The sequence below is a fragment of the Prionailurus viverrinus genome, chromosome B1 (genome assembly GCF_022837055.1).
Source record: "Prionailurus viverrinus isolate Anna chromosome B1, UM_Priviv_1.0, whole genome shotgun sequence".
Taxonomy (NCBI): Eukaryota; Metazoa; Chordata; class Mammalia; order Carnivora; family Felidae; genus Prionailurus; species Prionailurus viverrinus.
In genome coordinates this window covers 86,842,824-86,869,680 of record NC_062564.1, presented here as the reverse complement: position 1 = coordinate 86,869,680, position 26,857 = coordinate 86,842,824, and the positions used below count along the sequence as shown (strand labels likewise).

At 42.2% G+C, this 26,857-nt stretch overlaps 1 protein-coding gene across 2 annotated transcripts in view; it reads right to left on the bottom strand.

The window, feature by feature from the left end:
* SETD7 (SET domain containing 7, histone lysine methyltransferase) overlaps positions 1 to 26,857 on the bottom strand; it is a 50,835-nt gene that overhangs the window by 11,192 nt on the left and 12,786 nt on the right. For both annotated transcript variants that reach the window (XM_047855196.1, XM_047855195.1), the window contains exons 4-8: positions 17,698 to 17,899; positions 12,898 to 13,087; positions 7,116 to 7,197; positions 3,465 to 3,582; positions 23 to 180 (exon numbers count right to left, since the gene is read on the bottom strand). In XM_047855196.1, the coding sequence (XP_047711152.1) occupies positions 23 to 180; positions 3,465 to 3,582; positions 7,116 to 7,197; positions 12,898 to 13,087; positions 17,698 to 17,899 (750 nt within the window). The remainder of the gene's footprint in view (positions 1 to 22; positions 181 to 3,464; positions 3,583 to 7,115; positions 7,198 to 12,897; positions 13,088 to 17,697; positions 17,900 to 26,857) is intronic.

Here is a 26,857-nt window from a genome sequence, read left to right as displayed (position 1 = left end):
GGCAGCTCGGTGTCATACTCACATGTCATAGACGCAGTTTGGAGTGAAGGAGTGATTTGCCTTGTGTCCCAAGGAGGCACAGTACTTGGATACATGGTTGTAGGGCTCAGGCACATCAATGACCGTCTCTTCATCGAGGGAGAGGGTATTCCCATTAAGGGCCCAGTCCCTGCTGTCAACCTGTAGAAAACAAGAAAGCAAACATTAGAGATAGCCATTCTCCCTAAATCTCAAAGAACATCAGCAATATTAACTCATTTATCCTTATGTTTCATGGTTTGAGTGTTATATACGTGAAAAGAACCTAAGGCATCTGTCTGCACACTGATGGTGCAAAAGCCATTTATGGGCAGCACCAGGCAGCTCAACTTACAATGTATTAATTTTTCTTTATCTCCTATGAAAAAAAGGATTTGAAGTCCCTTAAAAGACACACAAAAATATAACCAGATGTCCCTAGGTTGTTTATTTCTTCACTGCAGGCTAAGACTTGTTACTTCAAAAGCCTTCCAGCACCGAACTCAAATTTTTACACATCTAATTGTTTTTTTTTTTTAAGTTTATTTATTTTTGAAAGAGAGACAGACAGACAGAGCGTGAGTGGGGGTGTGGGGCAGAGAGAGAGGGAGAGACAGAATCTGAAGCAGGCTCCAGGCTCTGAGCTGGCAGCACAGAGCCTGATGCGGGGCTTGAACTCACAGACTGAGAGATCATGACCTGAGCCAAAGTCGGACACTCAACGGACTGAGATACCCAGGAACCCCATTACACATCCAATTGTTTTTTAAAGGGCCCAAACAAAGCAGAGTTTTAGCCATTCAGGGCCTGCTTTCCTGGGGACACCTGACCCCACATCTGCCAGCAGTAGATCATTCCAGCCCCATAAAGCCCCCAGACGGCCTCTGTCCTTTGGAGGTCTCTGGTCCAGAGACCCTTCACCGTACTCCAGGTCACCTAGACACATAAGCCCCCTCTCTGTCCCTCTCTTTCCTGGGAGTTCCCTGCCTTCCTCCTGCTCTGTTTGTGGCCTTCGTGCACAAGCTTCTGGACTGTTTCATGCTGGGAGCACATCCCGTCTCTTGCCACCCTAAGCACTGCCCAGTGTCAAGAAAACCTGTGTGCTACTGCCTCCTGTGGTCTTATCTGTTTCTCTGATCAACCTCCAAATCCCTTGGACCCCTACTGTGAAGATGAGGCAAAAGAAAAACAAAAGTAAGAACATCAAGTGGAACCAGAACTTGAGAATGCAAAACTGTGTTTCAGGAGAGTCCTTCACCTTTGTTACAAGCGGGTGACCAATGTGACCAGCAGAGTCCCCAGCTACCAGTGTGCTTTCTTACCTACATTAGGGCTCATTCACTAATAGGCTTCCCTTCTCCAAGCCACTTCCCCACCCCAAGCCACAGCCCAGGATCTGGTGATGCCAGCCGAACAGTTTTTTGAGAGTAAATAGGATCACTTTTTTATTTATTTATTTATTTTTGAGGTGGGGGGGAGGGGCAGAGAGAGGGAGAGAAAGAAAGAACCCCAAGCAGGCTCTGCACTGTCAGCATGGAGCCCAGTGCAGATCTTGATCTCATGAACCATAAGATTGTGACTGGAGCCGAAATCAAAGAGTCGGATGCTTCCCCGACTGAGCCACACAGGTGGCCCTAGGATCACATTTTTTAAAAAAAATTTTTTTTTTCAACGTTTATTTATTTTTGGGACAGAGAGAGACAGAGCATGAACGGGGGAGGGGCAGAGAGAGAGGGAGATACAGAATCGGAAACAGGCTCCAAGCTCTGAGCCATCAGCCCAGAGCCTGACGCGGGCCTCGAACTCACGGACCACGAGATCGTGACCTGGCTGAAGTCGGACGCTTAACCGACTGCGCCACCCAGGCGCCCCTAGGATCACATTTTTATATAGAACTATTGACTCTCAGAGGTGTACTGTCTCTCCTGCCCCTAAATTACAACTGGGCTGTTATTTGTACCTGATATTTATTCAACAACTATTTACTGAGTGCCTACCATATGCCAGGCACTGTCCTAGGTGCAGGGAATATAGCAGTGATGAACGTGAAAAAAATCTTCACGGGTCTTAATATTCCAGCCCTGTCATGTGATACTGAGATACCATCTACTTTAGGTTGCTGTCAGTTGTGTATTTTTCTTATCTCCCCAATAGAATCTAAATTTCAGGAAGGAGGGTGCCCATCCATTTATACAGTACAGCACAGTGAGTTTCGCCTGGAGCCAGATTCTGCTGTTTGAAATTGTGCTTGAACTCTGACGGTTACTGTATTTGTGACCTTGGGGGCAAATGGCTTACCCTCTCTGGGCTTCAGTTTTGTTACCGGTTATCTAATGTTAGAATAAATAAGTAGCGTGTCAATATCCTGAGCCACCTTTCATATACTGAATTTCCTGGACCATCAGACACAGAAGTCTGGCTATGACCAGGGGATACCGCGTGCCCGGCCAGGGCTCAGTTTGAGTGCAAAGCCATCCTTGTCGGTACGACGGCTTTGAAAGTGCAAACACTTGATGATTTCATGGCATTTCCCCCATAGCAGTCCACGGCAGGAAGTAAAAAAGTGAAGACACGAATGAGCAATAGAACCAGCAAGCCCAAGTCCTACACGCTTAATGCAAGTGAGACCAGATGGAGACGACAAGCCAGGCTAAAGCATCGACTTTCTGCCCTTAGGCAGACATGTAAGGAAGTTCATTGTGAAGCGAAGAAACAGAAGCAAAAACACACATGAATTCTGGAAAATATACCAAAGTTGTATTTTAAAGGCAAGAGGTGATTATTCTTTAACTTTTTGTTTTCGTTTTTTTTGTTTGTTTGTTTGTTTTTGTTTTCTTTTTGGGGTTTTTTTGGGGGTTTTTTTGGCAGTAGAACACTTCCTGGCTGGATGCAGGCTACTGTGTGACTTTCGCACAAACGGGAGGGGGCCTGCCTATACAGTGCCCTGTGCAAGATCATAATAATTACTAACAGAGTCCAGTTGGATCTCAATTTTTCAGATACTGGGTGTAGCACAGTGCAAAGCAATTGCTGTCTCATTCACGGCAATATCCCACTTTTGATAAAATAGCTGTGAAACTTAAAAGAGACCCCAGAGAGATCCCCTGTCCCTCCCGCCATGTGAGGCTGCGATGACAAGAGGGTCATTCATGAACCAGGAAGTGGACCGACCAGACACCAAATCTGTCAATACGTTGACCTTGGACTTCCAGCCTCCAGAACTGTGAGAAATAAATTTTTGTTGTTTATAGGCCATGCTGTGAATGGTATTTTTGCGACAGCAGTCCAAAGACTGCTATGAGACAGTATATCCCACCAGTTTTACCAAAAAAGACTGTTCTTTCATATTTCTAGGGAATACTGAAGGGGCTAACAGGAAAATTAAGACTGTTTGAAACAAAGCCCGTTAGCCAATCAAGTTGATTCTCCGCTTCTACCCCACTCACCTCTTGGTGTGTAATTCGAACTCCATTATAAAAAGATATAACAGTATTAGGTCCCACTGCTACCTTGGAAAACAGTCCTTCTCCAGCACTGGAAATGAGAGATTCAGCAACATAAACCCTAAATAGGAAAAACAGTCAAACGATGGTTCTTTCAGTTTGATATGTTACTTTTTATATCAACCATTAACATAGTATGGCTACTGAACCCAAAACATCAGTTCATAGTAATCCAGTGAGGAAAGAAGGAAGGAAGGAAGGAAGGAAGGAAGGAAGGAAGGAAGGAAGGAAAGTTAAGCCCTAACATTTGGCATTAGAAATTGAGGAACTGCTACTTATGTACCTTTTAAGAGTGATGTCTAGGGGGTGCCTTGGTGGTTCAGTCAGCTAAGCATCTGACTCTTGGTTTCAGCTTATGTTATGATCTCACAGTTCGAGGGCTCAAGCCCCACATAGGGCTCTGTGCTGACAGTGTGGAGCCTGCTTGGGATTCTGTCTCTTTGCCCCTCCCTGCTCACGCACTCTCTCTCTCTCAAAATAAATAAATAAAACTTAAAAAAAAAAGAGTGTTGTTTAAAATACGCTCTCAAATATGGGGAATATTATATATAGTTGACCCATGGGTGTAAACTATGCAGGTCCATTTATATGTGCAATTTTTTTAAATGTTTTTATTTATTTTTGAGACAGAGAGAGACAGAGCACGAACAGGGGAGGCGCAGAGTGAGAGGGAGACACAGAATCCGAAGCAGGCTCCAGGCTCTGAGCTGTCAGCACAGGGCCTGATGCAGGGCTAGAACTCATGAACCATGAGATCATGACCTGAGCCAAAGTCAGATGCTTAACTGACTGAGCCACCCAGGTGCTCCTATATGTGGGATTTTTACAGTACAGTACTACAAATGTCTTTTCTCTTCCTCATGACTTTTTCTTTTCTTTTCTTTTCTTTTCTTTTTTAAGGTTTTATTTTTAAGTAATTTCTCCACCCAACATGGGGTTCAAACTCATAACCTTGCGATCAAGAGTTGCACACTCTACCAACTGAGCCAGCAGGAGCGCCCCTTTATGACTTTCTTAATAACATTTTCTTTCTTTCTTTCTTTCTTTCTTTCTTTCTTTCTTTCTTTCTTTTAATGTATTTACTTTTGGGAGAGAGAGAGAGACAAAGACAGAGTATGAGCAGGGGAGGGGCAGAGAGAGGAGACACAGAATCTGAAGCAGGCTGCAGGCTCTGAGCTGTCAGCACAGAGCCTGATGCGGGGCTCGAACCATGAGCTGAGATCATGACCTGAGCTGAAGTTGGTCACGTAACTGACTGAGCCACCCAGGCACCCCCTTCATAACATTTTGTTTTCTCTAGCTTACTAGAGAAATACTAAGTAAGTAATAGTAAGTAAATAGTAAGAAATACTAATATTTATTAAGAATATAGTATATAATACATATAACCTACAAAATATGTGTTAATCAACTGTTTATGTTATTGGTAAGGCTTCCTGTCAACAGTAGGCTATTAGTAGTGAAGTTTTTGGGGAATCAAAAATTATATGTGGATTTTCAGCTGTGTGCAGTGGGGGAGAGGGGAGGTGCCCCAACCCCTGTGTTGTTCAAGGCTTCACTGTATTCATAAAGCAACTCAACATTTGATAAGAGGTTTTTTTTTTAAAAAGAAATTATGTTTTTAATGAGTGTTTTCACTGTCTTCCTGGACAAGTAAACATTTCCAAAGTAATTCAAGCTATGCCCATTTGTCAGGGCTAAATAGGAAGGAAAGGTTGTTTTAATTAAGCCCCAAGATGAATCTTTCACTTGAAACACTGACAGTTAGTAAAACATATTCAATATGAACTTCCCAACACAAGGGTTTATAACATGTCCACTAACCATGGCCCAAGGGTCAAATCTGGCAGCTGCCCACTCTTGGAAATACAGTTTTATGGAACGTGGCCACGCCTATTTGCTGTCTCTTGTTGCTTTAGCGTTACAAAGGCAGAACTGAGTAGTTGCAGTAGGGACCTACAATATGGCTCTTTACAGAAAAAGTTTGCCAATCCCTGGTTTACAGGAAAACAGCACTCACTCATCATTATTGAACTGGATTGAATAAGAGAGTGCATGCCCCATGAACAACTAACATTCCAGTTCTTTGGGTGCTGTGATCTAATGACTCTGGTGGAAATGCTCATCTTTAATTTTTGTTCCGTGGGTCTTACGCTTATTTTATGGACTAGAGGACTAAATTATTGCTTCCAACTTTACTCCTTCCCTGTGGTAGAATTATACATCCTGCTACTTTGCCATGTGACCTTGTGGTGCCTCCTTCACGGTGGGTAGGCCATGTACCCCTGCCGGGACCATGCTGGGCTTGGCCGTATGCTCTACTTTGCTACTGGAACATGGGCAGGAGGACTGCATGCCAGGGCCCAGGTGTTAAGAGGATGACAAATATCTGTCAGTCTTCTGCGATTTCCATTCATCTCCACCAGAAGAAGATGCTTCAGGAGGCCACTGCTCCTTCAGCCTGCATCTTGGAATACAGACATGAGAAACCGACCTGAACCCAACTTGAAATCTGAAGTCCAGCCTCATCCAGCTGAGCCAAGTTGAGCCTGGTCAAAAGTGGCTGAACCTCAGCTAACCTACAGAATCATGAGTGTAACATGACATTTCTGCATTCATAAACCACTGTTAGGTTTTGAGGGTATCATTATACAGCATCATCACAACGAAAGTAACAAAAAAGATGGATACATAGGATTATCCCGCTTTTGTGTTTCCGGTAGGCAAGAGACAAGAGACCAAACCCTTCCCTTTGTAAATGGACCACAGCTTTGTATCAAGAAAGAGGACTTTCATTCGTTGTGACATTGTGGTGGGAGCCCTGTCAGTTAAACCAAGGAAGTGGCCCATTTTTCAGATGGGACCAGAACAAAAAGTGAATGGGAGTCGTGCTTTGTAAGCCAGGCTAACAAAAGAGTGAGGCAAAGAGAAGGCCAACTGCAGATGGCACTCTTACTCAGGAGCAGGCCAGCTGCTAGGGGACAAGCGTCTCGGGGAGAATACCAGAGCAAGTCATACCAAGAACTGAGCACTGGAGTTTAGAGAAGATGAAATGGAATGGGACTTGACACTTGGGGAATGAGCTTATAGAATCGGAAGCTTGTCATTTATAAGCTGGAATGTCTTTATGCTTCTTATATTGTCTTTCTTTCATGCCTGTTCTCCCTTAGTGAATAAAGAAATTGTCTTGTGTTCCAGATCCCCTCAGCTATGCTAAGTAAAGGAGGCATTCTGGTTCCTGCCTTGGCTAGACAGAGCTTTAAAGAAGGTGAAATGCTCTAGAGGCCGGCATGTGGCTTTCATTGCACCAGGGCCCTCACAAAGGGGACATCTGGGTAGGGCATAGCTGGCTGCCTAGCCCGACAGCTGTCTATATGTAGAAGTTGCATTCTGGGACTGACACGTGGCTGTTCTGTGCTTTATGGGTGGAGAAACTCTCTCACAGGGACAGAGTCTATATGAGCATAAAAACACTCTTCATCACAATATATGAACTTTTTTTCAGAGAGCCACAAAGAAGGATTAGTTCCCCCACTAGGGCTATTTAACCTCTTATAAACAGGGCTATTAAAACCACAAGGAAAAAAAAATTACCTCTCTGATTCATATGGATCTGGAAGAAGAGCATTGGTAGAAATGCAAGATGAAGTCGATTTATCAAAGTGGTACACCGAACCTGAAAAGCAAACGAAAATCTCAATCCAGGGATTACAGAGTTAGGGAAGAACTTTTACAGCGTCTCTCTGTATTCATGGGACAGAATGAGTTAAATAATGAAAAGTGTTATTCAAGTTATAGCACCTGGTGGAGAGGATGTGGAGAAACGGGAACCCTCTTGCACTGTTGGTGGGAATGCAAACCGGTGCAGCCGCTCTGGAAAACAGTGTGGAGGTTCCTCAAAAAATTAAAAATAGATCTACCCTATGACCCAGCAATACCACTGCTAGGAATTTACCCAAGGGATACAGGAGTGCTGATGCATAGGGGCACTTGTACCCCAATGTTTATAGCAGCACTCTCAACAATAGCCAAATTATGGAAAGAGCCTAAATGTCCACCAACTGACAAACAGATAAAGATGTGGTTTATATATACAATGGAATACTATGGCAATGAGAAAGAATGAAATCTGGCCATTTGTAGCAACGTGGATGGAACTGGAGGGTATTATGCTAAGTGAGATAAGTCAGGCAGAGAAAGACAGATACCCTATGTTTTCACTCATATGTGGATCCTGAGAAACTTAACAGAAGACCGGGGGGAGGGGAAGGGGGGAAAAAGTTACAGAAAAGGAGGCAAACCGTAAGAGACTCTTAAATACTGAGAACAAACTGAGGGTTGATGGGGGATGGGGGAGAGGGGAAAGTGGGTGATGGGCAAGGAGGAGGGCACTGGGTGTTGTATGGAAGCCAATTTGACGATAAATTATATACATATATATATATATATATATATACACGTGTATATATATATACACACACACATATATATACATATGTACATATACGTGTGTGTGTGTGTGTGTGTGTGTGTGTATAAAAGTCATAGTACCTGGAATAAATTCTTCAATATAATTAAAAAAATTTTTTAAGTTTATTTATTTTGAGAGAGCGAGAGAGTGAGCAAGCAGGGGAGGGCACAGAGAGAGGGAGAGACAGAATCCCAAGCAGCCTCCATACCGTCACCACAGAGCCCGACAGGGGGCTCAAACTCCCAAATTGTGAGATCATGACCTGAGCTGAAGTTGAATACTTAACCAACTGAGTCACCCAGGCGCCCCCAAATTCTCTAATATAAATGAATGGCTTTTAGATTTGCTTTTGAGTTGCATTTTTAGGTCTTAATGAACAGCCATCGTATGTATTTCTTAAAATCCCATTTTTGCTTTTGAATTGTCTTTATTCAAATGGTTTAAAAAATGCTTGTGCAATTAAAATTTTTAATCAAGAAAATGCTTTGTCATGAAATTCTGAGATCTCTCTGGGCAGATCAGGTTGAGTGATGGTTTTAAAATTTTTCTCGTGGTTTTCTTCCCAGTAGACACAGTCTGTAGACTCCAACCACCCAGCCCTGGCAATTGTCTCCTTCACTAAAAATAAACATCCAGCCTCACCAGAATTAAGAACAGAACTGCTTTTGATAAAGCAAAAACACAGTCATCTTATTTCTATTAAGGTTGTTCAGAAGCAAGTCAGTAATTTATTCCAGAAACTAAGGTACACAACTGTCCTAGATTTAACACTGGTTCTCCGCAATGGACCAGCCTCAGAGAGCCTTCCCAGAGCACACTGAAGACATCCGAGACTCTACTGCACAGTAAGTAAAGAAGCACATTTCAGAACCGATGGGCTTAGTCCTGTAAAGTAAATTCTTTTAGGCACTAAGACATCACAAATAGTCCCATTAAGCAATTCCTTGGTGGTTACCAGTGGTTACCAGGTCCTCTTTCAGTTTTGTTTTGTTTTGTACAATCACAAAATCCAAAATCAATGTCTCAAACTAAAAGTTAAAAAGCAATCAGGATCAGTCAAGGTCTAGCTAGGAAACAGACCATTTGAGTATTTCAAAGAGAGAATTTCACTCAGGGAATTGGTTATACAGAGCACCGAAGAACTGAGAAGCCAAACGGGCAGGTAAGGAGCCCAGAAACTGGCAAGAACTGGAAGCCATACAGCCCTAAGCCAGAGGGACAAAGGCGGAGAGGGTGTGCCTGGGGTTCTAGAGTTGGATTGATGCAGGACCTTCCTGTTGGGAGATGGAATCAGGAGACAGGCCACTGCTGGAGACACTGCTGGACACAGAGAGATCTTCTCCCCGATTCCTTTCCTCTCCATGCCCTTGGCCAGTGCCTCCCGATGGCCAAACCCAGAGAGAAGCCAATGCACATGACCCTAGGAAACGTGGCCTGCCAGCGGCAGAAGCCCCCTGCAATGAAAGCAGGACATGTGGACAAGAATTGCATCTGGGAGCGAACTGGTAATGGACCAACGCACAATCCATTGAAGGAAGTTAGTTTAAAAAGAAACAACCCACACAATTCAACCAAACTTTTCTGTGAAATACATGTTGTATTGCACAGAAAATCTATGAACCTCCACCTCCCTTCTTTACACTAAACCTTTCATCCCAAACGTACAGAGTGCCAACTACATGTAAAGCACTGTGTTAGGGACTGTGCAGGTGCAAAGAGGAGAAACACCTCCAGCTGCTCTTCAAGGAGCCGATGCTGTCTTTTCCAGCTTAATGTCCCTTCCTGTTTTTCCTAGATCTGCTCCAGGCAAACGGAGCACAATCTTTAGTTTTACTCCTCTCCTCTATAGTTTATACTATGTCCTTTGACCAGAATTCATTCATTCACTTGACAGTCACTAATTCTACGAGGTGAGCCAAGCCTTAAAGACAGAATGGGAATTAACAGAAAGGAGTTCCTTTGTCGAGAGGTGAAGAGACAAGGCAAGAAGAAAATCCCGCCTGAGGCATAACGAAGAAATCAGCGCATGGTAAGTGGAGAACTAGAAGCAATTTATGGGGGAGCCCCTGGGTGGCTCAGTCAGTTGAGTGGCTGACTATTGATTTCAGCTCAGGTCATGATCCCAGGGTCGTGGAATTGAGCCCCGCTCTGGGCACCGGGCTTGCTTAAGATTCTCTCTCTCTCCCTCTGCCCCTCTCTGACATGTGCTCTAAGTAAATAAAGATAGAAGCAGTTTGTGGTTACAAAAGCATAAAGAGAAAGGGTGTGGTGGGAGAGGTCGGCGGAGGGTGGGGGGGTAGGTTGGGAGTACTTTGTGTGAGGTGTTTGCATTACGTTTTCCTCCTCCCCATGGTGGACCAGATGGCAGCATGGCCCTGTCAGACCTCATCTGTAGGTTAGTCCGCAGCTCACTGACAGTAACGAGAGGGGCTGGGGGAGTGCGGTGGGGAGAGGTGCAGAACACTGAAGACCTGTGTCCTGTCAGTCACCCAAAGCAGCCATGCTTCTTGACCTTTGTGAAACCCAAATTGTTCAATGTATCCTTAAATTAACAGGCCTGCCAGAATCTCACCAGTTATGCCCCTCCTCACGACCTTTACTGTGGCCTTATAATGAAAAGGGTGTTCATCATTTACAACCAGGAGTTCTAAAAAAAAAAAAAATACCCTTTGAGAACTATTACCCTCACTTCCCAAAATCTGTTTCTTACTTATACTAAGAAGAAGGTAATAATAACAATAACTTTCATTGTGGTGTTTTTACAGTCGCTGCCAGCACCTTTTATAATGAAGAAACGGTTTCCGAAGGGATAAAGAACTTTCCCGAGACCACACTGTGGCAAATGCTGAAGCTGAAACTTAAATGAGGTGACTCCAAAGTTCAAGGCTCTTGCCACTAAAACACGCTGCCACCTGTGAAGTTTTAAAATTGGCATCACCATTTGGGGATCCTCCCCTGGCCCAGGTCCCTTCATTTCTAAAGACTGTGGCACTGTCTCCTTTCAGAACACATGTGAAGAGCACAGATATGAGAATCTGAAGTGCAAAGATTACCGTTTCACTTAAAATGAAAACAACTTCATTTGGGGAGGATTGAAAATTTATAGAAAAGTTGCAAAAATAGCACAGAGATTCCCCAATATCCCTCATGGTTTCTCCCAATGTTAACTTCTTCTACTTCTTTTTTAATGTTTATGTATTTATTTTGAGAGAGAGAGAGAGAGAGAGAGGCAAAGAGAGGGGAGAAAAACAGAATTCCAAGCAGGCTCCACTCCATCAGAGCGGAGCCTGACTTGGGCTCGAACTCACGAACCGTGAGATCATGACCTGAGCCAAAATCAAGAGTCAGTCACTGAATCCACTGAGCCACCCAGGCGCCCATCTCATAATGTTAACTTCTTATGTCGCATGGTATGATTGTCAAAATGAAGAAACCAACATAGCTACATTACTATTAACTAAACTTCAGACTTTATTCAGATTTCACCAGTTTTTCCACTAATGCCCTCTTTCTCTTCCAGGATCCAACCCAGAATCCCACATCACATTTAAGCTGCCTCAATTTTTAACTTAAAAAAAATAAAAACTGAGACATTTAAAACAACTCAAGTTATAAATGCTAGATTTCCCATCTTTGGACATTCTCCTCTGGAGATTCTCCTTCAGATCACAAATAGCTAAATATTATTTAGGAATGTGAGTGCCTAGACTTATTATCTTTTTTACTTTTTTCTTCTTAGAACCTAACTTAGATTGGAAATACACGCATATATTGTTTTCAAGGAATCAGACCAATATAAACAGCTTCTTTTTTTCTTTGTTTTTTTCCCCCCAGACTTTCTACAATAAATAATTTTATACGCAGAAAAAAAATTTAGTATGCCGTATTGTACTTCTATATGGAAATGGGGGGAGGGCGCATGGGTGGCTCAGTCAGTTAAGCGCCCGACTCTTGATTCTGGCTCAGGTCATGGTCTCACAGTTGCGAGATGGAACCCTGCCTACGGTCTGCAATGGATGTGGAGCCTGCTTAGGATTCTCTGTCTCTCTCTCTCTCTGCCCCTCCCCTGCTCAAGCTCTCTCTCTCTCAAAAAAATAAACAAACAAAAAAATAAATAAATAAAATGAAAATAAAAATAAAATTAAAAAAACTAAAAGGAAATAGGATTTTTTTCTAATATGATTCCACTGGGCTCACTCATGCGTCCAGTATGTGTCCTGTGAAGATGCCACTATGCATTTATCCTTTCCAATCAGAGCTCAGGCTGAATCAGCTTTACAATCTGTACAACCTGGAGATCTACCTAATTTGATTCTTTAATATCATTGAACTGTATTTCAGTTTTTTCTGAGATATACTAATCTTTTGAAATTCATGGAATTACTGCCGTCATTTCTTCAATTCTTCCCTGTATTATTATATAGCTATATTCTTGTCATGTGACTTTTAGCATCTGCTACTGAAATACATATTTCCCCGTCTCATTGATGTTTGGCTTGACTATGTGATTTGCTTTGACCAATGAAAAGTGGGTGAAATTATGTCAATTCCAAGCCAAGCTTTCAGAGGCAGCATTGGTGTCTGCTCATGCTCTGACTTCTTGTGACCCACTTGGGAAAATCTTGACCCAGGCCACCAACATCCCTTCAGATGGCCCCAGAATTAAGACCGGTAAGACACAATACAATAAGAAGCCTCAAGTCCAGCCATGCCCAGCCCAGCCCACCCCAGACCAGCTGGAGTACAGCTTATCACCTGTATTTGAGATGTTAAGGTGTTTGTTATGCAGCAAAGCTGACTAATGCATGATTAAAGTGGACTAGACAAGGAAATTAACTTCTCTCAATTATGCCCTAACAACCTGCTTTGGAATTAGAGCATGCTTCTGAAGCAGATCCAACTTACTTCCAGGCATCAGTTCAAAGTGAGGCCTTCCTTCTTCAGTGGACATAAGGGTAGCCAGCTTTCCCTCTATCATCTCTCCATCGATGAATTTTCCATAAAGTGCGGTCCTCTCGTCAGGGTACACATACGCTATCTTCTCGCCTGTCATCTCCCCGTCTTCATTTACTTCTCCCACAAGGCTGCCTCCATCCTGATGGGAGAAGCCAAAAGCCAGAAAATATTATATATGGTATTTATCCACACGGCACGACTTCAAGAAATTTTTCTTGTGCACTCCCTTCGTAGATAGCAGTAACGTAACAGCTTAAGAACTCAGAGAAAAACCTGATGCATGCTTACTTTCTCATACAACCCCGTACAAATAAAACGGCTAGAGGTTATATGCAGAGAAGCACAGAAAGTCTGATTTAGGGAGTCAGAGACCAAGCTGCACTTTGCAGTGGTCACAAGTTACTGACACTCTCTCTTGGCTTGTTTTTGAAGAACATACGTTGTATTTGTAATATTAGTTACAAACATTTAAAGGAAATGTAACAATAAGTGTTACTTTGGGCCGATACCAAATGTGATGAGGAACTGTGGCAAGATGTTTTTACTCACTATTCATACCATTTCACTTCTCTATGTGGCATTTTGGATTTCTGGTCCATTAAAAAAATCTTTAGTTCAGATGTGTTTAAGAATTAATTTAGTGTACATGAGTAAAGAGAGTTGTCTGCAGTTTCTTTTTTTAAATGTTTACTTTTGAGAGGGAAAGAGAGAGAGTGTGAGTGGGGGAGGGGCAGAGAGGCATGGGGACAGAGGATCTGAAAAGCAGGCTCCAGGCTCAGTGCTGACTGACAGCAGGGAGCCTGACGTGGGGCGTGAACCCATGAACTGAGATCATGACCTGAAGTCAGATGCTTAACCGACCCACTGAGCCACCCAGGTGCCCCTGCATTTTCTAACAGATAAAAAAAGGACTTCTGGACACTGCCTTTCTAAGAATCCTATACCACCACTTTTTATGGCATTAGAAGGAAAAGTGAAAAAAAAGTCAACTGAATTCTATTCCCTCCCCCACCACCACTTTCTTCCCACTTTTCTTTATTTACTGTTCCCTTCTGCCTCCTTCCAGGAGAGAAGCCAGCTGTGCTTCCTGTTTAACTGTCACTTGCTTTCATTCCTAAAGGTCATTAAATACTTCAGAGCAGAGGCTATCATACAATTCTGTAGCCTGGTAAACGCTAGGGACAGAGTAGGTGACCCACAAATACTTTTTGAATTGAACTGGGATACCAAAAAATAATCTAATAACTAATCAAAAAATAACTGAATCTAGACTACAAGAAATGTTTCCTTTTTTACTGCCCATGCGGAAGGTCTTTACGGTATAACTTTGAAAATCTGGGACCTCTTTGGGTTTGATGTAACAAGAGTAGTGCCATGACATATTCTAAACGCTTGGTTACTTCTCCAACTCAAAGGTTCTAGAAACAGCTACTCAAAGACAATAGTACAGGATGACTTCTGAGTGATCCCAACGGCTGCTTACAGAGAGACAGCAGGAATAAATAGCATCAGGTACGTGATTTCTATAGTTCTCCATAGTCTGATTGCTCTTTGGAGAAAAGACTTTATAAATTTAAAAACGAATCACAGCACTTTCATAAAAAGAAAAATACTTGGCAGCATTTTTCATGGACAGAAAGCGCATTAGAGCTATATTATTGCTCTTTCTCCTCCCAGAGTTAATTCTTAATAACCCAGCATAAACGGGGATGATACTTCCTGCAAGATCTGCCTTCAGGCTTTCAGGGGTGATTACTGAGCAGAACGGTGTTAGGGCGTTTCTGCTTCTCATATGCTGTAACTAATGTAAGCCAATGTTACCAGTTATTTGTACAGAATTCTGTCTTTCTAGGGTCTCAGATTTTTCTCCCTTAATACTCTAAACTTCTGGTTTGGGGGTGGTGGTGGTGAATTTCTCTGTCTAGTATGATAAAGCAGAGGTTCTTTTATTTCCAACAGGACGTAAACACTTTTAACTGAAAATGACGTCACTGTTCCAAGGTAAAATTCTGAAAGAAATAAGCTGTCCTGAGAATAAGCTTATAAATACTCTAAGGGGAGCCATTCTTTTTTTCCTCCCCTTGTTTCTGCTTTGACCCCATATCACAAAACAGGTGTCTGCCTGCTGTGTCAGGGAGTGCTGGGGAGGAAGCTGCTGCCTTCTCTCCTTTGCTAGGAGGCTCCCCTTCAGGGAGAAGGAATCACTCATTTGAGCAGCGAGAAGGTGGGGTCTGACAGCCACCGCCACCCATCTATTAGGTGGAGGTGACAGGGCAAAGCCTGCTGCCCCCAGAGGTCCTGTCCTGGAAGCTGTCCGTGCCCTCAGGCTGCACCTGCACCCCTCTCCATTCCTGCCCTTTCCTTGGGGAAGCTCCCCCGGGCAGGCCCTCCTTCCCTGGGGAGACCTGTGACTTCCCAGAGCTCTATCTGCAGCTGGTCCAACTGTTCCGTTCAGAGGGAGAAGGAATTGAAGTGCATTCTGACTTTGGGTCCATAGCACGTCTCTGACCCAACACGGTCATAATAAAACTGACCTTTTGATCTCTGACACCTAGGTCTATTTCTTAGTGGATTCTGAATTCAGAGAGAAGAGGGATGTCATTAGCCCTCTCCATTGCCAACAGATACCGTATATAAAGCAAGTGTTATCCCAGGTTAATTTTGAAAGCTTATAACTCCCCAGTGCTTCTTTCCTAAGGCAGAGTGTTCTCTGGGTATTTAATAAGATAATAATTAATACAGCAGGCTGATTCATACAAAAGGTGATCTCCTCTAGAGACTTTAATTGATCCTAGTCACAAGTAAGATGACAAGTAGTAGGAGGATCTGGTAATCCCTATTTTGCCTCTTCCCTATACCCAACTGCACGCACAGAGTTCCACTTTCCCTGACTCCATGATTTACTGTCGCATCGGCAGATCCCCAGCGCCAGGCGGCAAGATGCTCAATCGGCCTACTCCTGAAACAACAAAACTCTCTGTCTTCCTAAGCTGGTTAAGAACCTGCACCACTTCCCTCTTCCTGCTTGCCCTGTAGGCAGTGACTGAAAGGACTTTTGATCTATTGCAGAGCCTACTAAGAAGATATGTTAAACGTCTGGGCAATTATTTAAAAGATCTTTTGTGGTATTCTTTCCTTCTGCCCTGCTCCTAGAGTAGAACTTTTAAAAAAATATTTTACTTATTTATTTATTTTTAAAGTTTATTTGTTGATTTTGAGAGAGAGACAGCGAGGGAGGGGCAGAGACAGGGGGAGAGAGAGAATCCCAAGCAGGCTCCGCGCTGTCAGCACAGAGCCTGATGGGACTAAATGCCACAAACCGCAAGATCATGACCTGAACTGACATCAAGAGTCAGACGCTCAATCAACTGAGCCTCCCAGTCGCCCCTTTAAAATTTTATTTTTAAAAAATTGTTTTTTAATTTTTATTTAATTTTTTGAGAGAGAGAGACAGAGACAGAGACAGAGCACGAACGGGGAGGGGCATAGAGAGAGAGGGAGACCTAGAATCCGAAGCAGGCTCCAGACTCTGAGCTGTCAGCACAGAGCCTGGCACAGGGCTTGAACCCTCAAACTGAGATCATGACCTGAGCCGAAGTCGACCACTTAACGGACTGAGCCACCCAGGCGCCCCACCTAATGTGGGGCTCAAATTTACAACCCTGAGATCAAAAGTCATACACTCCACCAACTGAGCCAGCCAGGCACCCCGAGTATAACTTATTTTTAAAGAACAATAATGTGTAAGTAGATTTAGCTGGGGGCTATTTTTCTTGTTATACCTGTAATAGATCTTTTTTTTTTTTTTTTAATCATAAGAAGATAGGTCTCAGAGTAAGAAAAATTGTATTTTGACTTAAGCTCTGGAAAAAATTAAATATTATTATGATGATGATGATGATGATGATGATGATGATGATGTTAAGTAAGCTCTTTGCCCAACATGGGGCTTGAACTCATGATCCCAAGATCAAGAGTCACATGCTCTACTCACTGAACCAGTCAGGTGCCCTGGACAAAATAAAATTTCAGATAAAATATTTTCTAAGGTCTATTTTCTGACACATTTTCTGGAAATTAACTAATAACAGATGGGATATTTGAAATGCAAACAACAATTAGAGCACTAATTCCCAACCCAATGAGTTTTGCCACATCTTTTTGCTCCAGTAAACCCTAGAAATACTGGGAAATATTACCACGTACTCAAAGGCAAGTTAACTTTAATCACCTTAATTTAAACAACATAAGCCATAAATCACTTATAAAGTAGGGAGTAGGGTTGTACAATCAAGTAATAACAGTGCGGTAAGTCCCAAAAGATGGGAGATTGCTGGATCAGTCTCCTGTATGAGAACCAGAATGAAGTGCAACAATGAAATATTCCATCTCTTTCTGTATATCAGAAGACTATTTTTAATAAGCATGCATTTTTTTTGGTCTTTATTAGTGGTACAATAAAGCCACTTTGTCCCGATTGATTTGTTTGAATCACGACTATTCTTTCCTTTCCAAAACACCACTGAAGAGGAATGAATAGTAGTTGCTAAGATCAACAATCTAAGTGGACAGTGAGTAACAGTGAGGGGCACACCTTGTAAGCTGGTGGCTTCAGCTCCCGTGAGTCTCAAATTTCACAGATTGATATTTTCTAACATAGAGAGTACATGTTACTCCTCATTGTGAGGAGTCAAAGCATCGGCTTGAAACATGTTACATTCCAGCAAAATGAACAGTCACCAGGCTTACTGGGTAGTATATCCAGCAGACTCCATGCCGAATGTTATCTTTGTATTGCCCCTTGAAGATCAGTCTCCCATCCGTGTCGTATTCCTGGGCGGGACCATTCAACTCTCCATCTACATACGTGCCCTGGAGAACGCCTCCGTCCTCGTAAGTGTACACGCCCTGGCCCTGTAGGGCATCGTCCACATAATATCCCTCCAGGGTGCTGTGAGAGAAGGGAGAACAAAAGGGAATGGTCAGATCATGACTGTGCTCTCTGAAAAGAAAGGACCACATGAAAGGCACTGCATGCCCAGCTCTGGTTTGATGCTGACCTGTATTCAGCCCACCTCCTGAATTCCCTAGATCGCTGGGAAAAACACTCCCGAGATACAGGTAGCATTAGAGACAGAGAGAGATCTACTTCTTAACTTCCTGGTTCCTATTAATCCTTTTTCTCTGCTAGCAGAAATAGAGAAGAACAAAGGTACAGGTGGAAGCTGAGAACAAGCCTCATCTGAATACGTTTCAGGGCTAAGATGCCGACCCATACCGGGCAATAGAAATGGTGGCATATCACACATAAACCATTGATGCTTAACTCCCTCAAGAGGGGTCCAGACCTCACTGGTAGTTCTCAAGCTCTTTTAGATTGCTTGTACATGTAAGTATCTAATAATACGAAAGTGGTTTAGAATGTAAATGTCTACGTGTTTGTTTAAGTCATTAAATGTATTACTTATGGGTGACAATCATAATTGGTAGCCAATCAAAGAACCCCTTCCATTTCTTTGGGTGATATATGGGAATTTACTTAAGTAAATGCATGCGTGTGTGCGTGTGCATGTGTGCGTGTGCATGTGTGTGTGCGCATGATCAGGGCAAATGGGGGCAAGTGAGGAAGACTGCAGGCTGAGCCTTGCTAATATCATTAGTAGCCCGACAGTGTCGAGACCCATACTTCTAGAACAGAAGCAAGCTCACGGGGGTGCTCATTGGTGATATTACAATAACTTCTCCATCACTCCTCATAAAACACTTTTGGAATTTCAGTATGTTTTCAGCCTCTCAAAGGTCATTATGCAAGGAAACTAACTTCACCAAAAACTCCCTTTATGTACAGCAATTTGGAATAAGGGAAAGACCAGCTCAAATAAGTTTTAAAATTTAAAATGTAAGATGTTTATTAGCAACAAAGACAGTTTGTTTTAGTACCTGCAGATAGTGTTCATTCACCAATTCAACCAACAACCATTTATAGGGTGCCTTCTAAGTAGCGAGCATTGTGGGAGGTTCTAGAGAGCATGATGAACAAAATAAACAAACAGGAGAGGCTGGCAGGCACACACTGTGTAGTGGGGACAGATGGGACGCAAAGGGTGCCGTGAGGACTAAGGTGGTTGCACCTGACTGTGCCTGGTAAGGTCTTGTCTTGCTTACTGAATGACAGAGTGAGCTGTAATTATTAAATGAAAAGCACAGTCTAAACAACACAGTAGCCCCTGATCACACTGTAATTACACTATCAGTAGTCTCCCGAGGAGATAAATAGTTCTCTTTCAGTTTTGTTTGTACTACCAGTGATAAACAGGCAGAGTAAATTCATGAAGAGAATGAAGTGCACTTTAGCATAGCCCTTGCATAAGTAATCACAATTCTGTATCAGTGAGGTTGGAACTAATGAGATTCGACCGTCATTAGACTCCCCCAACAGCCAAAAAATAGGTAAATAAATACAAACAAAAATAACAACCCTGTCGAAAGATAGGTAAATCAACGGACGCAATGATGCAGTAGATGGTGCGAAAAACAACTTCGTCATCTATCTTCACAGTTAGGATGGGCGGATAAAATATAGGATGCTCAGTTAGGTTTGAATTTCAGAAAGACAACAGATAGTTTTTGTAGTTTAAATATGTCCCTAATATTGAAGGGAACACAGTTATCCTAAAATATTTCTCGTTGCTTATCTGAAATGCTGTTTTAACTGGGTGCTGTGGATTGTTATTTGCTAAACCTGGGAACCCTATTGACTAGATTCTCAGGGAGCATTCAAAACGTTCCTGTGTGTGTTTGAGCAGAATTATCCCCACAGACGAGTCTGCCAGTATTTCTCAGGTTGAAGATCAAATCTACATGGCATGGGTCTTGCAAATCCCTGAAACAATAAAATGGACTTGCACATACTTCCCCGTAACCATTCCCAGGAGTTTGTCCTATCCTCTTACCGTGGAGCCTGTCCTCGTTAGTATCATAGCACCAAAACAAACAGCTATTTCCCTCTTAGCCCGACTGACAAAGCTGCACAAATGCAAATTCTTTTAAAAAAATTTTTTTAATGTTTATTTATATTTGAGAGACAGAGTGCAAGTTGGGGAGGGGCAGAGAGAGAAGAGACACGGAATTTGAAGCAGTCTCTAGGTTCCGAACTGTCAGCACAGCGCCTGATGCAGGGCTTGAACCCACGGACCTTGAGATCATGACCTGCGCCCAAGTCGGATGCTTAACCAACCAAGCCACCCAGGTGCCCCCACAAATGCAAATTCTTAAGGCACCGGAGAGCAAACTTACTGCGTTATTTTTCAGCACCTGCTTGAAAGAAACAGCTTAGCCCCCTTAGCAAATTTGTATGATAGCTTGGATGAAATCTGATGACAAAAGGGGCATGTTATCACATGAACTGGGTTCTCTAGGGCCATAAAAATGACAAGGCTTTGAAATCCTCTGTCACCGAGGAAAGAAAATAAAAGCTTCTTAGTCTGGTGTGAAAGGTTCTGCCATTCTAACTTCTTCTTCCAGGGGATGCTGGCAAGCCATGGTCTGCTGCCTGTTTGTGTAAATGCAGTTTTATTGCAACACAGCCTCGCACATTCCTTTCCGTGTCCTCTGTGGTTGTTTTCATATTATAACAGCAGAGTTGCAGAGTTGCACCAGAGACTGGATACGGTCCCTAAAGCCTAAAATATTTACCATCTCACCCTATACAGAAAACGTTTGCTGACTCCTGTTCTATAGTCGTCGCTCACACTGGTTTATTCGCTGGTCCCAAGCACACCTCTTTATATCTTAGCTTCCATACCATGTGATGCTTGCTTCTTCCTGTAAAATATATGTAACCAAACACTTTTTTGTTTTAATTTTTTTAATGTTTATTTACTTTTGAGAGAATGACAGAGAGACAGAGAGAGAGTGGGGGAGGGGCAGAGAGAAAGAAAGAGAGAGAGAAAGAGAGAGAGAGACAGAACCTGAAGCAGGCTCCAGGCTCTGAGCTGTCAACACAGAGCTCGACACAGGGCTCAAACTCATGAACCCAGAGATCATGACCTGAGCCAAAGTTGGACGCTTAACCGACTAAGCCACCCAGGCACCCTTATAACCAAACATTATAAATCCCGGACGACACATCCAGGAAAAAAGTTGTGGGCCACATTTTCTGGTTTTTCATTCAAAACAGAAATAACCTTGGGATAAAAATGAGTCTTCTCAAGCCTCTGGCATTTTTCTATTCAAAAAAGAAATAAACTGAAAAAATGGCACTGTTTTGTGGCAGCTAAATTGTTGCTCTCTGAGAATACTTGAGAAGTAGCTTTCTAATCCTTCTTGTGGAAATTGGATTGAGAGTTGCATTTTGGAGGAAGTCTGCTAATCCTGGTTTACCCAGATCCTACCCACTCTCTGCATGGAGCCCTACTTCCCCCAGTGTACCTTGACCTCTGCAGCCATGGTCCATCTTTCTCACTGGAGCCTCATCATGAACCATCACAGGACTGTCCATGTCTTTAATGATGGCCAACTTACGTGTCATATTTCTCTAGATTGTAAAACCTTTTATAGGAACAAATTAGGCATTATCCATCCAAGCATCCCAGCCCTAACATATGGACACAGCCTGTCTTCAAGTGGTTATTTTCTAAATGAAAGAATGGAAATGGAAACTGGGCTAATTTTGCTTTGAGAAGATGGAGAGGAAACATAACAAGAGTAACAATGTTACTCAAGTGCAGGGAGTATTCTTTATATGCAGTATACAGGCATACAGTCTGCAAGTTAGGAACGTTTCTGAAACTCTGTGCTTCATTTCTTCACTTGTCAACTGCAGCTACTATAAGAATTAAATGGGTTAATATCTATCAAGAGTTTAGAAGATCATCTGGGACATAGGGACTGCTCAAATAAATAATAACTATTATTATTAAACATGCACATTCATGGGTTTGATGGTGAGCTTTCTACTGAGAAACCAGGCTTAAAACAGCATCGGGGAAATAATCATGAGATACTAGAATAGTCAAAGAAATGTATAAAACTGCTTTAAATGTACTTTAAAAGCAAGCAAGAAAAAGGGGTGCCTGGGTGGCTCAGCTGGTTAAGCATCCGACTTTGGCTCAGGTCATGATCTCACCGCTCATGAGTTCGAGCCCCACATGGGGCTGCTTTGGATTCTGATTCTCCCTCTCTCTCTCTGCCCCTCCCCGGCTCATACTTTGTCTCTCTCCCCTTCAAAATAAATAAACATTAAAAAAATTAAAAAAAAAAAAAAACAAGCAAGAAAGATTCCTCTATCTGCAATAATTTATGAGTGATCCATTGCATGGCAGGATGGAATAAATGCTCCTTTAAGTGAAAAAAGTAACGTGTATTCATTGCAAAACAAACAACAACAACAACAACAACAACCAAAAAACCCCAGCGCTACAAAGATGTAGAAAGTAGAAATTCCCACTACTCTTTCTCAATTTGGCATGTACCACTTAAGATTTTTTCCCCCCTGTGTATATATCATGTACTTTCCCACCTTTGTTGTGGCTGTTTCAATAAAAATGGGAACATACTGAATACAATGTTCTTGACTTGCATTTTCTTAAAGTCTCTTTCAACACGTTGGCAGTTACTTTGGTATGTTAAACTACAAAAATGGTCTTTTGATTTAGATTTTTCTGGCACCAGCATCTGAATCAAGTAACCAGAAATGTGGGGAAATTGAAACATCAATTTTAATTAAGTTTCTTTCCCTACATATACACACAGACCATTTTTACCTATTTTGTCAAAGCTCTCATACTTAAATTTCTGGTAATAAATTACAAAAACTAACTTAAAAGAAATGGGGAACTTTTATAATTATTTATCTAGAATGACACATCTGCATTTTATTTTTTAATATTTATTTATTTATTTTGGGGGGAGAAGCAGAGAGAGAGAGAGAGAGAGAGAGAGAGAAAGAGAGAGAATCTCAAGCAAGCTCCGTGCTGTCAGTGCAGAGCCCCACAGGGGTCTCCATCTCACGAACGGTGAGATCATGACCTGAGCTGAAATGAAGAGTTGGATACTTAACTGACTGAGCCACCCAGGTGCCCTGCACATCTGCATTTTATTCAAATATTACTGTATTATCATGTTAAAAATTTCTTTAACACTGAATACAAAAAGTGCTTTTAGGAGACTTGACAGCTTTGGCTTTTCCTTGGTATTCTGGAGGCTAGAATGTTTTGGGCTTTCCATTCTCTGTTCCGTCCTCCACTGTGCTCCCTTCCTTTGGTCAGCTATAATAATATAGAACCAAGACGGGTGGGGGTGCCTGGGTGGCTCAGTTAAGCTTCTGACTCTTGATTTCAGGGTCTTGAACTCAGGGTCGTTGAGTTCTAGCCTGGCGTTGGGCTCAATGCTGGGCATGAAGCCTACTTAAAAAAAAAAGTAGGGGGGCGCCTGGGTGGCTCAGTCGGTTGAGCGTCTGACTTCAGCTCAGGTCATGATCTCATACTCCACGAGTTTGAGCCCCGCGTCGTGCTCTGTGCTGACAGCTCAGAGCCTGGAGTCTCTTTCAGATTCTGCATCTCCCTCTCTCTCTGCCCCTCCCCTGCTCATGCTGTCTCTCTCTGTCTCAAAAATAAATAAAAACATTAAAAAATTTTTTTTACCAAAAATTAAAATTAAAAAAAAAGAACCAAGAGAGAAATTTTAAATGAATCATAATTCTACTTTAAATTCTCACTTCTAACCAAATTAAATTGTGACTCTTAGTATTAAAACATTGTTTCAGCAATCGTTTTATATGACAATATATATTATATATTTTTAGAAGTCTGACATAATTGACATACAGCATTATATTACATATTATCTCTTAAAATGTTGAAAACTAAGTAAAGATAAGAAGAACATCAACAACAAACCCAAGCCATCTACTAGGGCTGTATCTGCGAGAAACTTCAATTTCTTCTAAGGTGTGATATGCAAGCTGAATGGAACACTATCATGCTTCCAGGTAAGAGAATGTGTTGTTTGTCTTTAAAGTTTTCTTCTATCCTTTAATAGATCTGTGAGTCTGTCGTATCTGATTATTATAAAGGCTCAAAATGACAGTAACATTTTTTAACTTTATTTTTGTTTGTTTAGAGAGAGAGAGAGAGAGAGAGAGAGAGAGAGAGAGAGAACGAGTGGAGGAGGGGCAGAGAGAGAGGGAGACATAGAATCCAAAGCAGGCTCCAGGCTCTGAGATGTCAGCACAGAGCCCGATGTGGGGCTCAAACTCATAGACCGTGCGATCATGACCTGAACCGAAGTAGGATGCTTAACTGACTGAGTCACCCAGGCACCCCTGACAGTAGCATTTCTGAAGAGCAATTAGTGAAATTTAGTTTTGCTCCCTAAAAATAAATCCTAAGGAAACTCTGCTAGCCACTGTTATCAACAAATAATAGTAACAGCAATAATAAAAGACAATAAAAATAATAATCCATCCTTGATCTTGAGGGCATTATGCTAAGTGAAATGAGTCAGACAAAGACAAATGTTGTGTGTCCTCACTTACATGTGGAATCTCAAAGGGCCTCACTCATGAAGACAGACAATAGAGGGGCAGTTGCCAGGGGCTCAGGGAGGGGGAGATGAGGAGCTGTTGTTGGTCAAAGGAGACAAACTTCAAGCTATAAGATGAATAAATTCTGAGGATCTAATGTACAGCATGATGACGATAATGAAGAATACCATACTATATACTTGAAAGTTAAGACAGTAGATTTTAAACCGTATCACAGTCGGGGTGCCTGGCTGACTCTGTCAGTTGAGCATCTGACTTTGACTTCTCACAGTTCCTGAGTTCGAGCCCTGTGTTGGGCTCTGTGCTGACAGCTTGGAGCCTGGAGCCTGCTTCCGATTCTGTGTCTCCCTCTCTCTCTGACGCTCCTCAGCTCTCTCTCTCTCTCTCAAAAATAAATAAACATTAAAAATAAGTAAGTAAATAAATATTATCACAATAAAAACAAAGGTAATTATGAGTGGATGGAAGTTATTAACTAACCTGAATGTGGTAATCATTTTACAATACAAATGTGTCATATCATCATGTTGTACACTCACACTTACATATATCATATGTCCATAATATCTCCATAAAACTGGAAAAATGCAGATACAGAGTAAACAAAAAGAAATCCATGTTTTCTCATGCATTAGCTCATAGGGAGTCTCCACTCTGCAAGGTCTTTACAGGTTTTCTCATTCAATCTTTACAACTTGGAGAAGTAGGTATCATTATCCCCACTTTATAAATGAGGAAACAAGTTCACTAGATCAGAGCTCTTGTCGGTTGATTCTTCAAGTAAACTTTCCATCAATCTGCCAAGCTCCTACCAAGGCTGTTCAAACTCCTCTGAGAAAGTAAATACATTCGCCCCAGGGCTCTGAACTTGTCACAATTACTGCTAATGAGTGACCTCAAGTAAACTTAACGCAAGAAAGAAAGGCAGTCAGGGTCAGAGCTATTTCCTTGCTTCTCGTTAGAAGAGACTGGTAGGTGCAGTGAGAAGAGGAAGGCTCTGGAGTCAACTCACCTTGGCCTGAATCTCAGCTGCAGCTCCTACTGACTAAGGTGGCCTTGGACAAGTTATTTAACCTCTCTGTGCCTTAGTTTCTTCACATGTAAAACAGGATTATAAAGCCTACTTCACAGGTTGTTATGAAGGGAACGTGTCCAAAGTGGAACAAATGGTATCAAAGTTCTCCATGTCTTTTCCACTCCCTTGCTTCCTGTATGTCACAGGAATTGTTGCTTTCATCAGCACAGTTCATTACAATACAGATGAATGTATTTGTTGAGCCCGGTTCCAGCAAAAGCTGGATGACTATCAGGAACATAGAAGGGACTTTTGCCTTGTGTGGGAGGCTGGAATACATGACTTCAGAAGTCCATTCCAGCTCCAGTTTCCCTGAAATGTGACCAAGTGCTTTCTAAAAACCAAACACAAGAAATCCTGCATGGGCCTGCCACCTGGAAAATGGCAGCCTTTCTCAGTGGCTCACCAAATGGACACCTTTGCTTAGATTGTTTGGCCAATGATAAACTACAAAAAGCCCTCTTAGCTGGACACATTAGTGTAGGGAATCAACACCAGGAGTAGTAAATAATACTTTGGAATCTAACTGGCACATCAAGGGGGAGCATCGATAATATAAAAAATATAACTAAATGAATTCACTCAACTTTAACTCATAATCAGGCTAAAAACCACACAATTCCCTAATATTCCACAGCCCAAAGCCAAATACCTCTTTCTTGTTACCATTCTAAAATTTCAAAAAGTTCTGCAAAATTGCCTTTACATCCATAAATCTTGGTTGAAATGAGAACAATTAAGGAAAAAATGCATTAAAATGCACTATTAGGGGCGCCTGGGTGGCTCAGTCGGTTGACGGCCGACTTTGGCTCAGGTTATGATCTCGCGGTTCATGGATTAGAGCCCCATGTCAGTTCTGTGCTGACAGCTCAGAGCCTGGAGCCTGCTTCCGATCCTGTGTCTCCCCTCCTCTCTCTCTGCTCCCCTCCTCCACTCACACTGCGTCTCTCTCAAAAACAAAATAAAAAACATTTAAAATTTTTAGAAAAATGAACATTCAGACCTGGGGATTAGTATAAAAATTAGAGATGTGTACATCAAAGTATTCTGCACAGTAAACATTTTCATAATACTCCACCACAGTTCTCCAGCGAATCCACTGGGCCAGAGAGACTGCAGGGCCTCATCAACAAAGCCTCAAGATTCCTTTCTCCTCACTGCATAAATGCCTTCATCTCAGGACCAGAGCCGATGGTAAGTACCAATTAACTAATCTTAGTCTTAGGACACTTTCTTCATTTCTCTACAGAGGGGGAGAAAATGGAAAACAAAGCTGCTTGAAAAGGCAA